This window comes from Heteronotia binoei, chromosome 5, assembly GCF_032191835.1.
Source record: "Heteronotia binoei isolate CCM8104 ecotype False Entrance Well chromosome 5, APGP_CSIRO_Hbin_v1, whole genome shotgun sequence".
Lineage (NCBI taxonomy): Eukaryota > Metazoa > Chordata > Lepidosauria > Squamata > Gekkonidae > Heteronotia > Heteronotia binoei.
This window is the reverse complement of record NC_083227.1, coordinates 154,768,447-154,785,471: the sequence shown is the minus strand read 5'-3', so window position 1 is coordinate 154,785,471 and position 17,025 is coordinate 154,768,447. Positions and strand designations below refer to the sequence as shown.

General features: G+C 44.0%; 1 protein-coding gene across 1 annotated transcript in view; it reads left to right on the top strand.

Moving 5' to 3' along the window:
• The window catches only part of DOCK2 (dedicator of cytokinesis 2), a 536,841-nt gene that overhangs the window by 437,280 nt on the left and 82,536 nt on the right, over positions 1-17,025 (top strand). Inside the window, exon 34 of the mRNA XM_060240619.1 lies at positions 14,666-14,751. Within this exon, the coding sequence (XP_060096602.1) occupies positions 14,666-14,751 (86 nt within the window). The remainder of the gene's footprint in view (positions 1-14,665; positions 14,752-17,025) is intronic.

Here is a 17,025-nt window from a genome sequence, read left to right as displayed (position 1 = left end):
TTACAGGGGCAGAGCAACCAGCCCAGGAGGTGGGAACAGAGCAACCCGAAGAAGACAAAGCTGGTCCAAGCACAGGGCCACGGGTGTCTGCCAGGTCCACCAAAGGCCAACGTCCCGCTAGGTACAAGTGTCCCTACGTCACTCTGACTGTCAATCCAGACCCACCCGGATTTGAGGAAATGTTAAAAGAAAAGGCTAAGAAATGGAAAGCCTGGGTGGCAGAGTGCGAGGCAAGGGAGAAGGAGGCTGAAGCCAAGCGTCTGAAAGAGCTGGCTGAACAGGAACACGATGATGTGTTTTACAATCATGATGAGTTCCTGAACGAATTCCGGAAAGGGTTCCGAGCTACGTAAATATGAACTGTAATGTTGCTGGTGGACATGTATGTAAACTGTGTAAAGTGTTTTGGTGCACTGGGTTTAAATAGATTAGGAGGTGTGTTGGAGCAAGAATCTACATAAACCCAGTCTGACAGCTACAGTATGACAGCTGGTGATCTAGCTGCCAGGCTAGGTCACAGTGACCTGATCAGCAGACCGGCTTGAGCCGGCAGAAGCCAAGTGATGCAATCTGCTGAGTCAGCACGGCCAGGATTGGCTGCTTGGACTATATATGATCTGTGTGTGCATCACACAGGTCTCTCCCTGTGAGATGGTGGTTAGGCGAAGCACTTTGTCCGTGGAGGTGATATTGTATAGACTGCACAAGAGAGCACTTGTTGTGTATATATGTTAATACACCTTTTGGCACTAGTTGCACGTGTCTGCCTGATTTTCTTTCCTGAAGCCCTGTGTCGGGCAAGTCATCTCCCTCACTCTGCTACTCCCGCTCCGACACAAACTGGTTCAAGATGTGAGCTACCAGAGACCAAGTAATATTTCTTTCTTTACAATCCAACATGGCATGGCATTGGATACATTACACACTGAGATACTCCAAATAAGGATCTTAAAAATTTAGACTGAACAGCTTCCAGTTTTTGATAATCCCTATGTAAACAGACTTGTGATCCATGCATAAATTGGGGCACATTCATCCTCAGCTGATACAGATACATACATTGGCATATTGGAAAAAATGTAACTGGACTCAAAGAAATAAAGGTAATACAATCTAACATTTCTAGAATGTTCGACTGCATGTAAGATCAGAACAGGGATCCACAGATGGCAACAGCAGCAGGTGATCTCACTAGACTGGCAAAGCTAATTTGCACTTCCATTACAAGATGAACTCCTAATCCAATGGTAAGTATTTGTAAAAGTTTAGTCATTAATGTCCTTAATGCCAGAACAGTGAAAAAAGATGAAACTGCCCCCCCCCCCCCGTTCGACTAGTGCATTACTTTGAATTGTGATTGTGGGAAAGGTGTCATGATTGAAATGTAGTTTGAGAAGACATGTAAGCAGAGATGTTTTGAAGTCTCAGTCAGAAGTAATCAAATCCAGCTAGCTTCAAAGAGAAAGGAAGGTCAAGGAGAAGATGGTGTTTTCTAGAGTAAGCATTGTTAATGAGAGATTCAGTAGGATAATTAAATCACATCAAGCATATCTGAGAGGCTGGCCAGAGCACAGAAGTGACATATTTCTGCTCTACGAGGAACAGGTAACAGAGGACAAAGATGAAAGGAAAGGGGGGGGGGGGAAGAACAGCAGAGATCTGCATGCACTAGTAGAGAAGCATAAAGTGGTAGAAGAAAGAAAGTAATAAATGTGTGGTTAAAAAAAAGGCATTATTTTTGTATAAAATGAACTTTTAAAGTAGAGATGTAGGGGATGAAAGAGTAATGTCCTGATGAGATAGAAAGGCTGATAAATGTCCTCAGCTTGAAAGATAAGAGCTAGTGATGCAAGATGCAAAGGAGCTGAGTGGCAGAGAATAGGCTTTGCCTGCAGAAAGTCCCAGATTTAATCTCTGACGTCTCCAGCCAAAAGAGGATCTTCCTCTTTGCACAAGTTGCTATAATCGTATGAAGTTTTGTAAATCAGAATACTGGTCCACTGGTGTCAATATAACTTACTGTGGTCTCAAGCAGGAAGTTCATTCCCAGCCCTCTATTTTGGATGGATAGATGGTGTTTTGATTTGATTTAACAAAGAAAGAGGAGTAAATGGTTTTGTCTTGCCGCCATAGTTCCCTCTAAGCTGCACTAGGGGGCACTGGCACACAAAATTTTAACAGACAGCTCAGGTATTTATGTTCTCTGCTGACAAGACATTTTTCCTCCATTGGAAAGAATGGAGGATGGGGGCACCTCCTTCTGGGGACCCATAGAATTGGACCCCTCGGTCCAATCTTTTTTGAAACTTGGTGGGGGGCTTTTTGAGGAGAGGCAGCAGCTATACTGCAAATTTGGTGCCTCTAACTCAAAAAAACAGCCCCCAGATATCCCCCCCCAAGATATATTCTCCATTGTAGTCTATGGAGCCCTTTGTCTATAATGGTCTCCATAGGTTACAATGGAACCAGAAAAAAAAAACATTTTTTGCTCACCACTATTATGCTTTGAAGTATGATTTGTAAGCTGCCTCGTGTCACAGGGAAAAGTGGGATATAAATATTTGAATAAATAAGTAGTTTGGGCAGGATGATAACATTTAAGCAACTTCCTATTTGTTAGGTTAGGCAAGGTTTTGACAGTGATTGTTCCTCCTCTGTTATACTTGACCTGGTTATCTGGTTGTCATATTTCTCTAAAACTCAAAGTAGACTGCAAGAATCCCTCTCTCTCCACAGGCTGGTATGCTTTCTAAGGCTCAGCACAGGGCCATGGTCTGAGGCCAGATCTACCAATATACAGTGCACTGGGGCAGGTAGACATGTTCTCTGAAGGGCAAGGCTACCAATATAGTGGAAAGGGGTAGGGAGACCTGTTTGCTGGAGGCCAGGTCTTCCAATATAGTGGAAAGGGGTAAGTAGACCTGGTCTTCAGAGGACAGGTCTACCAATATAGTGGACTGGGGTGGCTAAAATTTGACTTGATTCTGTTTTCTCTTATAACATTTAAATTGTTCTTAAAATACACTTTACATATAATTTAAAAGAAGTTATTCTGAAATTTTTATAAGGTTATGGAAGTACTCTAACCCCCCCCCCCCTAATTTATACAATAGTCAAATGTAGACTTGCTCACAACTTACTGTAAACGCTGCTAGCTTTTTTTTTGCTCACAAGGTAGAATTTCTGTTCACAACACTGTGGAGCTTAGAGGGAACATTGCTTATCGCCCTCTTATATCTAGATGTTTTGGTACAATATTTGTCTATTCTGGCTCTGCCTTGTTTGCCAAATCACATATCACAGGTGAATCCCCATTCTTTTTTCCATCACTGCCATCGCTAGGAGTTTGGACCTGTTAGAAAATTGAGTCTGAAGGAAGGTTTGAATTTGCAGTGGTCTGGCTACTTCACTTGTGCCTAATGGCATATGTGAATGCTACTTGAGAACCATAGTGTGCATTTGTGTCTCTGGGAGCAGACTGATCTACAGTAAGTAGGACTTTACTGATCTGCTTCTCTCCAGAATGGATATAGGAATATAATTATGGCAATTCTCTCATTGGTGAAATACAGTTTTACCAAATATGTAAGCTGCCTGTATAACAAAATTCTTGATCCTGTTAAGTATTGTACTTGAATTTATTTAGAAAGGAAATATTTCCATGAGACTTTTTAGTCCCCTTCCTCCCGTAGGTTCTTTAGGCCAATTGTTGTATTGGGACTGCTCTGGAGTAAGTACCCTATATACTCGAGTATAAGCCTAGTTTTTCTGCCCAAATTTTGGGCAGAAAAAACCCCTCCTCGGCTTATACTCGAGTCACTATTCCGCCCGCATCCCCGGAATTCCAAGGACAGCTAAAGCTGCCCCCTGCTCTCCTCTCCTCAGTGAAGGGGGAGGGGTCGTGCTGGGACTGGTGTTTTCAGTCTGACCAGAAATGACTTCTGCCTTGGTATTGTTGATTTGTGTTCTGCACCACCATTCTCCTCATCTTTCATTGCAAGCAGCATTGTGGCCTTACCTGCCACAGGAATAGTAACTGCTGCGTTTCCCACCCTCGGCTTATACTCGAGTCAATAAGTTTTCCCAGATTTTTGGGGTAAAATTAGAAGCCTCGGCTTATATTCGGGTCGACTTATACTCGAGTATATACGGTAATTAAAAATTGCAGCCTTAAAAATATCCTTAACCTTGAAAAGATCTTTGTATTCTAAGCGCATGCAGTTAATTTAGTTATTTGGAGCACTGAAGTAGACAAATGTCCTGATATTACTTCTGTCTACAGTTCTACGGGAAGGGTGTCTTTTATTTACATCATTCTGAGTGTTTACTTAAACATTTTTTCTCAGCATTTTTATTATTCTTTTCAAGGTTACCACAGAAACAGCTACACGTGTCTATAATAAATACTAATCCTATTGTTAGACTGGATGTTTGTACTGTTTTTATACATCATTGCTTCTTTGAGGAATATTATAATACTATGTTCTGTAAGGCTGCTATTCACAGTTCATCTGAATTAAAATCACTTTGATTTGTACTGAAGACAGGAACTGCAGAATATGATGATTCAGAAGAAAACCAATAAAACAAATACAGCAGGCTGCATCTTCAGGAAACAATCGCTCTCTACACTGAACAGAAGGGTTATTATATGAATTGCTATACAGTATGTTATTTAACACTGGAGCACTGATCCAGACACAGCAAAATATATATTTTGTGGTGCAAAGGTATATATTTGGCTTCTTTGTGGTCTGCACTGAACCTATTGAGGGCTTTTTTATACATAGCACATCGAAGTATCCTTGATTTTATGTTATTCTGCAAGCAGGAACTTGCTCTTATTGAGGCAGAGAAGGGGTCCCCACCAGAGCCGGTTTGGTGTAGTGGTTAAGTGTGCGGACTCTTATCTGGGAGAACCGGGTTTGATTCCCCACTCCTCCACTTGCACCTGCTGGAATGGCCTTGGGTCAGCCATAGCTCTGGCAGAGGTTGTCCTTGAAAGGGAAGCTGCTGTGAGAGCCCTCTCCAGCCCCACCCACCTCACAGGGTGTCTGTTGTGGGGGAGGAAGGTAAAGGAGATTGTGAGCCGCTCTGAGACTCTTCGGAGTGGAGGGCGGGATATAAATCCAATATCTTCATCTACCTCACAGGGTGTGTTGGGGGGGGGAAGGTAAAGGAGATTGTGAGCCGCTCTGAGACTCTTCGGAGTGGAGGGCGGGATATAAATCCAATATCATCATCTACCTCACAGGGTGTCTCTTGTGGGGGAGGAAGGGAAAGGAGATTGTGAGCCGCTCTGAGACTCTTCGGAGTGGAGGGCGGGATATAAATCCAATATCATCATCTACCTCACAGGGTGTCTCTTGTGGGGGAGGAAGGGAAAGGAGATTGTGAGCCGCTCTGAGACTCTTCGGAGTGGAGGGCGGGATATAAATCCAATATCTTCATCTACCTCACAGGGTGTCTGTTGTGGGGAAGGAAGGTAAAGGAGACTGTGAGCCGCTCTGAGACTCTTCGGAGTGGAGGGCGGGATATAAATCCAATATCTTCTTCTTCTTCTTCCTCTTCCTCTTCTTCAAAGAAATTCAAATACTTGATGATGATTCCATATTTCAGTTGTATGAATATCCACAGTTAACACTTGGGAGGCCTGGTGGTGGATTGGAAAGTGCTGTCAATTAAAGGCTGACTGACCTGTAGGGTTTCCAAGGCAAGAGACGAACAGAGGTGGTATGCCGTTGCCTGCCTCTGCATAGTGACCCTTGAAGGTCTCTCATTCAGGTACTAACCAGGGCCAACCCTGCTTAGACTTCTGAGATCTGATGAGATTGGGCTAGCCTGAGTAGGGTCGCCAAAACCAATTTAAGAAATATCTGGGGACTTTGGGGGTGGAGCCAGGAGAAATTAGGGGTGGAGCCAAGATCAAGGCTGTGACAAGCATAATTGAACTCCAAAGGGAGTTCTGGCCATCACATTTAAAGGGACGGCACACCTTTTCAATGCCTTCCTTTCATAGGAAATAATGAAAGATAGGGGCACCTTCTTTGGGGGCTCATAGAATTGGACCCCCTGGTCCAATTGTTTTGAAACTTGGGGGATGTTTTGGGGAGAGGTACTAGATGCTGTACTGAAAATTTGGTGCCTTTACCTCAAAAAACAGGCCCCCCCAGAGCCCCAGATACCCGTGGATCAATTCTCCATGATTTTCTATGTGAATAAATCTCCATACGGAATAACAGAGTTCCCAGCAGACATTTCCCTCCCCTCCCCCAGCTTTCTGATGACCCTGAAGCGGGGGGAGGGTCCCCAAACCGGGGGATTCCCTGCCCCCACCTGGGGATTGGCAACCCTAAGCTAGGGTTGCCAAGTCCAAATCAAGAAATATCTGGGGACTTTGGGGGTGGAGCCAGGAGACTTTGGGGGTGGAGCCAGGAGACTTTGGGGTGGAGCCAGGAACAAGGGTGTGACAAGCATAATTGAACTCCAAGGGAGTTCTGGCCATCACATTTAAATGCCTTCCTTCCATAGGAAATAATGAAGGATACGGGCACCTTCTTTTGGGGCTCATAGAATTGGACCCCCTGGTCCAATCCTTTTGAAACTTGGAAAATATTTTTGGGGGGAGGCACTAGATGCTATACTGAAAATTTGGCACCTCTACCTCAAAAAACAGCCCCCCTAGAGCCCCTGATATCCATGGATCAATTCCCCATCATTCCCTATGGGAATCGTTCATGGAGGTGAATGATGGCTGTGGGGGAGGGGCTTCCCCCGCCAGCCAGCTGACTGGGGGAGGGGGGAAGTCTGTAAAACCGGGGGTCCCCCTCTGGGACCTGGGGATTGGGAAGCCTACCCTAAGCCTGAGCGATCCAGGTCAGGGCCTTCAACTCTTTTTTAGAAACAGTTTCTCAGCTAGCAGTGTTGCTTACTTTTAGAAATACCAGCACATACCTTGTATATTTTGTGTTTTTTTTTCCTTACCAATACCTGCTTCTTTGTGTTTTAACATTTCATTTCATGCATTACACCTATTTGAATCATTCTGCTGCATCACTCCCTTTCCTTTTTATTACGTGCCACCTGCAAATGTTCCATGTTGTTTCCTTTAGGTTACTAGCCCAGGCCTGTAACTGACTCCATCACAGACACATAACATGTTGCCAGGATCTTTTGCTTTCTTCCAGTTGATTTATTCCTTGATGTTTTGATGAGGCTTTGCAGTTCCATAGCTGATGCCTGTTCTGCATATCCCATGTTTCTGTCTCATATATGGCAATATTATGAGGTATCACAATAAAATAAGAACATAAGAGAAGCCATGTTGGATCAGGCCAGTGGCCCCTCCAGTCCAACACTCTGTGTCACATAAGAACATAAGAGAAGCCTTGCTGGATCAGGCCAATGGCCCATCCAGTCCAACATTCTATGTCACATAAGAACATAAGAGAAGCCATGTTGGATCAGGCCAATGGCCCCTCCACTCCAACACTCTGTGTCACATAAGAACATAAGAAAGCCTTGCTGGATCAGGCCAATGGCCCGTCCAGTCCAACACTCTGTGTCACATAAGAACATAAGAGAAGCCTTGCTGGATCAGGCCAATGGCCCATCCAGTCCAACACTCTGTGTCACATAAGAACATAAGAGAAGCCTTGCTGGATCAGGCCAATGGCCCATCCAGTCCAACACTCTGTGTCACTGTCACATAAGAACATAAGAGAAGCCATGTTGGATCAGGCCAATGGCCCCTCCAGTCCAACACTCTGTGTCACATAAGAACATAAGAGAAGCCATGTTGGATCAGGCCAATGGCCCATCCAGTCCAACACTCTGTGACACATAAGAACATAAGAGAAGCCTTGCTGGATCAGGCCAATGGCCCCTCTAGTCCAACACTCTGTGTCACATAAGAACATAAGAGAAGCCTTGCTGGATCAGGCCAATGGCCCATCCAGTCCAACACTCTGTGTCACATAAGAACATAAGAGAAGCCCTGTTGGATCAGGCCAATGGTCCCTCTAGTCCAACACTCTGTGTCGCATAAGAACATAAGAGAAGCCATGTTGGATCAGGCCAATGGCCCATCCAGTCCAACACTCTGTGTCACATAAGAACATAAGAGAAGCCATGTTGGATCAGGCCAATGGCTCATCCAGTCCAACACTCTGTGTCACATAAGAACATAAGAGAAGCCTTGCTGGATCAGGCCAATGGCCCATCCAGTCCAACACTCTGTGTCACATAAGAACATAAGAGAAGCCATGTTGGATCAGGCCAGTGGCCCATCCAGTCCAACACTCTGTGTCACATAAGAACATAAGAGAAGCCATGTTGGATCAGGCCAATGGCCCATCCAGTCCAACACTCTGTGTTGCACAGTGGCCAAATTTTTATATATATACATATATATACACACTGTGGCTAATAGCCACTGATGGACCTCTGCTCCATATTTTTATCTAACCCCCTCTTGAAGCTGGCTGTGCTTGTAGTTGCTACCAGCTCGCGTGGCAGTGAATTCCACATGTTAATCACAGTTTTTGTTGGAGAAACCTTGAATTTTCAAGCTTCACTGAAATTTCATTTGGAGAGGAATTCCTGAAGCTAAGCGATTCCACAACCAGCTTGCGTGGGTTCATTGGCACATTAAAAAGGCACTGACAGAAAAGGCCAATCTCAAAAAAGAAAATAATCCATTAAGTTTCTTTTTGGGTCAGCATAATTAATGCATGTATGCAATACATAATACGTACCACTGGACATAAATATTTACGTAATATGTATCACTGGACATAAAATTAAAAGCCTTTCAAAACTGAACTATAAAAGCAGTGGCTCATGACCTGGTGACATTTGCTCAAAGAAGATCCCATGAAGTTCATTTGACCTTTGCTTGGCGATTTAGAGCAAACCCTTTTCTTCCATGAATCGTTTTGTCTACTTGCTTCCAGTGTTTTGTTTCCATAGTAAGTTAGCCACATTCTCTTCTGGTAAATGTCTCCATTTTTCATATGCATAAGAAGATGGCTTTATAACCAGATGCACTGACTTCTCTGTAGTTCTTTAAGAAGAAGACTCATCTGCAAAGAACAATTGAATAGTTTCACTCTGTTGCTTTAATTTCTGTACCTCAGAGCCACTGTAGCAACCAATACTGTTAAAAGTTTTAAAAGTCAGGGGTGGGGAGGTTGAAAACAAGCAATCTATATTAATCTTAAATGCTGTGTTTCTTCCATAACATTTCCATTTCTCCTTGATACTATATCTTCTGAGACCTTAATCATAGATAAATTATTGGTATGTAGAAGTAATGTCATATCATTTCAATTTCTTTTAAGCACTTTTCATTGACTGTAGATGTTTCATTCATGACTTAAAGTATTCCTTAAATGTTAAGAACACTGAAGCAATTTGCAGAATCATTGCACTACATTGATTCCATGCGCTCATGCGAGGTAGCACACGTGTGGTTAGAGTGTAGACTGCTTCGCATAATGCAGTGATTGTAGCCACCACAAGGATCTGTCTTGGAATCTCAGGGATCTGTACGGGGACTGGTGTTTTTCAGTTTGTTAATGAACGATCTGCTGTTAGGAGTGAGTAGTAAAATGACCAAGTTTATAAGTGACACCAAATTATTTAGGGTAATTAAGACAAAAACAGGTTGTGAGCAGGGTTCCCTCTAAGCTGAGTTAGTGTGAGCTAGCTTGCAGTTGTCTAGTCTTCAGCTCACGCACTTTTGTCTCCGCTCAGGAAAAATGTCCCCAGAGCAAACTAATTTATGCAGTAGCTCACAACTTTAATGCCAGTAGCTCACAGAGTAGAATTTTTGCTCACAAGGCTCCACAGCTTAGAGAGGGTATTGGTTGTGAGGAGCTCCAAAATGATCTTTTCAAACTGGGGGAATGGGCATTAGAATGGCAAATGAGATTCAATATGAGTAAATTTAAAGTGAGGCATATTGAGGCAAATAATCCCAGGTTCACGTATGCACTGATGGGATCACGCTGGCAGCCACAGACCAAGAATGGTAGTGGATAGCTTGATGACCAAGAATGGACCTTGGCTGGTAGTGGATAGCTTGATGAAAATGTCAACCCATTGTGCAGCTGCTGTGGAATGGCAAATTCCATTCATAATTAGAACAGGAATTCAGGATAAAACTTGCCTCAGTCATAAGCCCCTTATACAAATCTGTGGTGAGAATGCACTTGGAATATTGTGTACAGTTCTGGTCACCACAACTGAAGAAGAACATTGTAAAGAGCCAGTTTGGTGTAATGGTTAAGTGTGTGGACTCTCATCTGGGAGAACCGGGTTTGATTCCCCACTCCTCCACTTGCACCTGCTGGCATGGCCTTGGGTAAGCCATAGCTCTGGCAGAGGTTGTCCTTGAAAGGGCAGCTGCTGTGAGAGCCCTCTCCAGCCACACCCACCTCACAGGATGTTTGTTGTGGGGGAGGAAGGTAAAGGAGATTGTGAGCCGCTCTGAGACTCTTCAGAGTGGAGGGCGGGATATAAATCCAATATCTTCATCTACCTCACGGGGTGTCTGTTGTGGGGGAGGAAGGTAAAGGAGATTGTGAGCCACTCTGAGACTCTTTGGAGTGGAGGGCGGGATATAAATCCAATATTTTCATCAACCTCAAAGGGTGTTTGTTGTGGGGGAGGAAGGTAAAGGAGATTGTGAGCCACTCTGAGACTCTTCAGAGTGGAGGGCGGGATATAAATCCAATATCTTCATCTACCTCACGGGGTGTCTGTTGTGGGGGAGGAAGGTAAAGGAGATTGTGAGCCGCTCTGAGACTCTTCAGAGTGGAGGGCGGGATATAAATCCAATATCTTCATCTACCTCGCAGGGTGTCTGTTGTGGGGAAGAAGGGAAAGGAGATTGTGAGCCGTTCTGAGACTCTTCAGAGTGGAGGGCGGGATATAAATCCAATATCTTCATCTACCTCACAGGGTGTCTGTTGTGGGGGAGGAAGGTAAAGGAGATTGTGAGCCGCTCTGAGACTCTTCGGAGTGGAGGGCAGGATATAAATCCAATATCTTCTTCTTCTTCTAAAGCTTGAAAAGGTGCTGAAAAGAACAACCAAAATGATCAGGGTGCTAGAGTCCTAGGAGGATTGATTAAAATGCTTAGGGCTGTTTGGCCTTAAAAGGCAAGTAACGGGAGACATGATAGAGGTTTATAAAATGAATCATGGTGTGGAGAGAGTGCATAGGGAAAAACTTACTTCTCTCCCAGTGCTAGAACCCAGGGTCACTGAAGTTGTAGGGTAGAAAATTCAGGACAGACAAAAGGAAGTATTTCTTCATACAGTGTATAATTAATGTAAGGAACTTGCTGCAGCGGGATGTGGTGATAACCACCAATTTGGATGGCTTTAAAAGCAGCGTGGACGAATTCATGGAGGACTGGGCTCTCTATGACTACTAGGGATGGGCACGAACTAGGGAAATGGCGGTTCATATCGGTCTGTGGTTCATTTGATTTCCTGAACTGTTTGTGGTTTGTTGGTTTGCTTGCATCGGGAAGGAATAGAATCCCCCAGTGGTCTAGAGATGGCCAAATTCATGGCACACTCATCAGCTGACTCTCCTCTACCTGCTCTCCAAGTTTGGTGAGAATTGGATATAGGGGGGGCGAGTTACAGCCCCCCCAAAGCAGGTGCCCCCAGGTGGTTTGTTTGGTTCATGTGAGTTTGGGCGGTGGTAGAATGGCCACACAAACTTGCTGTCAGAACTTGAAGAACTTCAAACGAGGCCCAGTACTTCGTTACAAAGTATAGGTGTTTATTGAGAACTGAGTTCATGAAGGCACAGAATAACTCTGATAACGGGGTTAGCATTGGTTACAATTTTATGCGGTTGTTACAGAAACAATCAAGTTGGTTCTCACACTTCCAGAGACACTGGTCTGTTCCCAGAGTCTTTTATCAGCAGAGGGAGGAAGGAGTCCTGCTGCGATGTCCTGGGCGGTTGCCTTCAAAGGACACCTGCAGGCTATTCCCAGGGGCTATCTGTCATTCCTCCGGCGGTTACAGTTTGTTTGAAATGCAAAGCACTTTGATTAGAGGCCTAGCTAGGAGTATACAGGGTTAGTATTGGCACACAAGATGGAGTCAGTTAGGCTAACATTGCTAAGCTTGGCAAGCAGGGAAAGTATAAGTTCTGACACTTGCAGCAGACTCTTCAGCTGACTCTCTTCTACTTGCTCTCCAAGTTTGGCGCGAATTGGATTAAGGGAAGCTGCATCATAAACTGGTGTGGCCTTGCAAACCAAAAAAAGTTATAAACTGGCAGAGGCTTAAAATGGCTTCTGAGTTAGTTGGGTTTTGGCAAAGTAAGCAACCCCTGTGAAATAAAAACCTTTTTTTAAAAGAAATAAAGTTAATGCAACCCAAATTTAAAAAAAAAAAGAAACAAAGTAAGAACAGGCACAGTGGCGCAAGCAAAATAACTAATAAATTTTTGGAAAAATAAAAAAAAAATCTTTCCCAGAGTGCCTCAGCAAATTGTTTATAAAATAAAATAAAAAGCCAAGGAAGAAACAAATAAGTAAGACCGGGCAGATGACCCAAGCAAAACAACAGCCCCCAGCAAACGAATAACTCTTTGGAAAAAATTAAAATAAAAGAAGGCAACGCAGAGCTTCCCCCTGTGGCTCAGGCCCCTGAAAACCATTGAGGAAAAATACAATACATTCCCAGCTGGGAAAGGTGTTAACATTTTCCCACTGTGTGGGGGTGGAGGATAAAAGGAGTCCCTCAGAGCTGGCGCAGTAACAAGCAACAATAATCAGAGAGGCACGACAATGGACGGCGACTCTTCTCTTCCTTCAGCAGCGTGCAAGTGAAGCCAGCTGAGTCAGGGTGTGGCAACAGGGCCAGATCTAAAGGGGCAGAGGGGGTGCTTGCCTTGGGCGCTGCCAGAGGGGGGCGCCAAGTTGGGTATGGAGTCCATTCTATTCTATGGGCCCATAGTATAGAATGGGCACATAAGGGGGCATCATTTTTTAATCCCCCCCCCCATGTAGATCCAGTCCTGCGTGGCAATATTTACCATCTGTTCCCGTAGCGCAGAATAGGAGCTCTGTGGTTGGCTCCTAGAGCTGCCAATAAAACTATGAACAACTGATAGGGGTGTTTCTAGGGCTCTCCAGAAGTCCACCCCCCAGCATTGCCTAGTGATAGATTGATCAGCACCAGGCTGTCTGGCAAACGAACTGCAGTAATAAACCAAACATCACACCATGGAAAGAATGTGGTTCATGGGAACAATGCAATTCAATGAAATGGTTTGGAACACAAGTCATGATTCATTCGTTGGTTCATGCCCATTCCTAATGGCCACTCATCACGATAGATAGTCCTTCCAGTACCAGACGTAGTAAGCCTCTTTAAATAAGTCACTGGGGAGCACAGGCAGGGTGTGTCAAGAGTCATCCCCTCTGTATTCCTCTTGTCATGGTTTTCATAATATAACCATTTTTGCATGGGTGCATTCCTGCTTAACTCATTTCCCTGCATGCTTGTCTTGGGAACTTATTATTCAAGCTGTTTCCACCTGCCTCAAGGTCAGGCGCTAGTGAAGTATAGATTAGACACATGGACTCTAAGACTTGGGGTGGGAGGGGATCCCACCAAAAAAAACTATTTTTGCTTTGCTTTGCCTTGCCGTGCTTGCATTTGAAGTGTAACAGTTGGGGCAAGGGGTTAAAAGGAGGGTCACTGGGCTAAGACGTCAGTCTTAGCAAAGATGGTGTACTGCCTTATGATGCTTATGGAATAAACTGCTGAAATATTGGACTATGTTATTCCTTGACTCGAGGTCCTGACAGGGCGGTGCTGTTGCAGTCTTTCTTTTTGTGGGCTTCCTAGAGGTAGCTGGTTGGCCCCTGTGTAAACAGAAGGCTGGACTAGATGAACCTTTGGTCTGATCCAGCATGACTCTTCTTATATTTTTGTAATGATGATATTTGTGGTACTTGAGTTACAATTTGTGCACCATAAACTGAAGCCAATAGCTGCTGTTCAAAGAAAAGAAGAGCTTTTGCCTTTGTATTATCATCTTAATACAAACATTTCCAAATTATTTCACTTCACTGCGCAGATGATCTGATAGCAAAGTTGAGAACTTCTTTTGGAACCTGTGCTGAATGAACAAATCTAAGTCATATTAAGACTGTCAAACCCTTGATTAGTAGCATGTGATTCAGAAGTGAATCCACTGACCCCTTGCTGATACCATTGTTTGTGTCAGACTCCTTTGTATATACCTATCAAAAACAGGAACTGAAATGGTTACTTTGTCACAGACTTTAGAATATTTCCATGCTGTTCCCAAATACACTTGGTTGAGTCTTTTGCTAAATGTCTACTTCCCCTGATTGTAACAGTTTAATAAGAATAATACTAATTTGTTATTCTCACAAGATCCAGTTTTCTTTGAACCCATGTGAAATGCTATCTCACTGCAAAAAAAGATCCTGCGTATTAGTACTTTAACTCATCACGGAGTAACTTTACTACCATTACAGTCTTTACAACCAGAAAAGCACATTTCAAATTCTTTTGCCAGTCTGTCAGAAAACATAACTCATAAGAAAGTCTTGCTACATATACATCGCTTACTTGTTTTGCTTCTTTTCTCTCAACAGTTTGAGAATGAAATTATTTTAAAATTGGACCATGAAGTGGAAGGGGGCCGTGGAGATGAGCAGTACCTGCAGTTGTTTGAATCAATGTAAGTACAGTTTTAGAAATATCCTCCATGAATACTTATATTTCTACTATTGCTATATTCTGGACTTTTAAAAAAACCATATACAAGTGTGTTATTTAATGATTGTCAGGCATGCGGGTTCAATGACGAGTTGAAGTTGATACAAAGAGTACGTTTATTGATAGACCGATAGTTTGGTAACAGGTTCTTGAGAGTAATGCTGACCATACATTAATACAATACTTTTAAGGCCTACTTCAAAGGGATTCCAAGGGATGGGGTTGCAGGGTAGCATTCACACATAAACTATCATAACTGTCTACATTCCCATAGCGTTATCAGGACTGCATCCTTGCTTTCCCAGATGTCTCTCACTCCCTTACAGGAATGTATGGGAAGCTGCTGATTACTTGGTTTCAGTTCTCACTACCTCTAATTACAAGCCAGAAAGCAAGAAGGGGGGAAGGGAATGAATAACAAGCTAGCAAAGTTGGGTCCTCCATGATACTTCACAGACCAGGCTAGGCAGGATCATAAAGCAATGAATTAACAATGGAATTTCACCATGCTTGACAATGATAAGTTATCCTAGGCTAATTTATTCTCCTATGAGAGGTACTGCCACTCGAACAAATGATCCCCCAACATGACTGTCAAACCCTTGATCAGTAGCATGTGATTCAGAAGTGACCTCTGTTGAAATGGCTGACCTCTGTTGAAATGGCTCTTTGTGTCAGACTCCTTTGTATATACCTACCAAAGACAGGAACTGAAATATTTGTTACCCCAAGAGCAGTTCTGCTCCCAGTGCATAGGATTTACCCACTAAGAATATCGTCCTCTTACAGGCAAAATTCCTCCCTACTAACACATTCTAGTTTAGTTTACAGTTTCAACTGAAATAACACACAACCACACCATTTTCAGAAGAAAGTGGAATAAAATTGGCCACAACTTTTATTGGTTACAGCTGTAGTAAGCCTTGGCACAGTATGGGGTAAGGATCCCACTCATCGACTGACCCGCCTGCCAGTCGATGCTCTGCTGGTCACCTTGGGATGGCAGGTTAGGGATTCCACTAGGGCGGAAGCCCAGGGGTGGTCTCCCCTGCCACCTAAGCGTGAGGATAATCCCCTGGTTTACATGTCCCCGGGCTGGGCACCTCAGGCGCCCCTTACGCCAAGATCCCTTAAGAGGATCCCCATACTCTAGAAGTGGGCACGCAGGCCGATTTTCCAGAGAATGGATCCAGCCCCATGCTGATACCGCCACAAGAGCTGAGCCTCAGCTGGCTCCCGCCAACGCTCCTACAGCTGTAGCCAAGGGCATAGGGAATCCTCAATTCTGTGTAGCCAGATATCCGTATAACAAATGAACTGCCTCAAAACAAAGCAGGACCTTTAGCCACGTTGAAATGTCATGGTGCTGAATCCAGCAACCCTCCAATAGCATCCTCTTGGTTGGCTTCCACTTTGCCAGTTCCATCTTATCCACAGGGCGTGCCCCTTGCCAACTCTGACACTGCAGCCAGTTCAACCAGAAGATCATCACCGCCAGAGGGATCTCCCCCAATGTCAATTCCATCTTATCCACGGGGTGCGCCCCTTGCCAACTTTGCATATATGCATTGAGCCGAGTAAGCACATCTGTGTACGTTGCGCTGTTTCTCACAGTTTGTTTTTAACGCAATGCTACTCTTCTTTGTACAAACTTTGGGTTTTCAAAAATAGAGTATAAACAGTTCTCAGCATAGAAACTAACTGAAATAGAGACCTGATGTAGGTGGGAATTCAGGTTCAATGCTTAGAAGAAGAAAGGAGATGGAGGGTCAACTTATACTACATGCACAAACCATGGACATTATTATTATTTAAATATAAATATATATATTATTATTACTATGGTTCTAGGAGCCAGGCATTGCTCCCTTTGGTGTTCCATGTGCTGAAGGACCCAGGCTTCCGGCCCTGGCCACGAATCCAATGGAACACCCTGGGAACTGTGGCAAGGTAAAAGGTTGGCCACCGTCGGCAGACTATGTAACCTTGCCTCCTGAAGGTGAAATGCAGTATCTTTGATACTGCTATCAATACTTGGCTGATGGCCAGCTGCCAATACCTGGACATCTTGGTCCAGCCACCGTCCCCTGTGGAACTGCTGCCACACTCCCTGCTACACCCAACTATTATCTTCATGATGTCCACCCAGTCAGCATGCCATAATAGTGGCATGTCCCAATCTAAGTGCTTCTCAATCCAAGTGATGGCTCGGCCAGTGCTTGTATAAGACAGACGT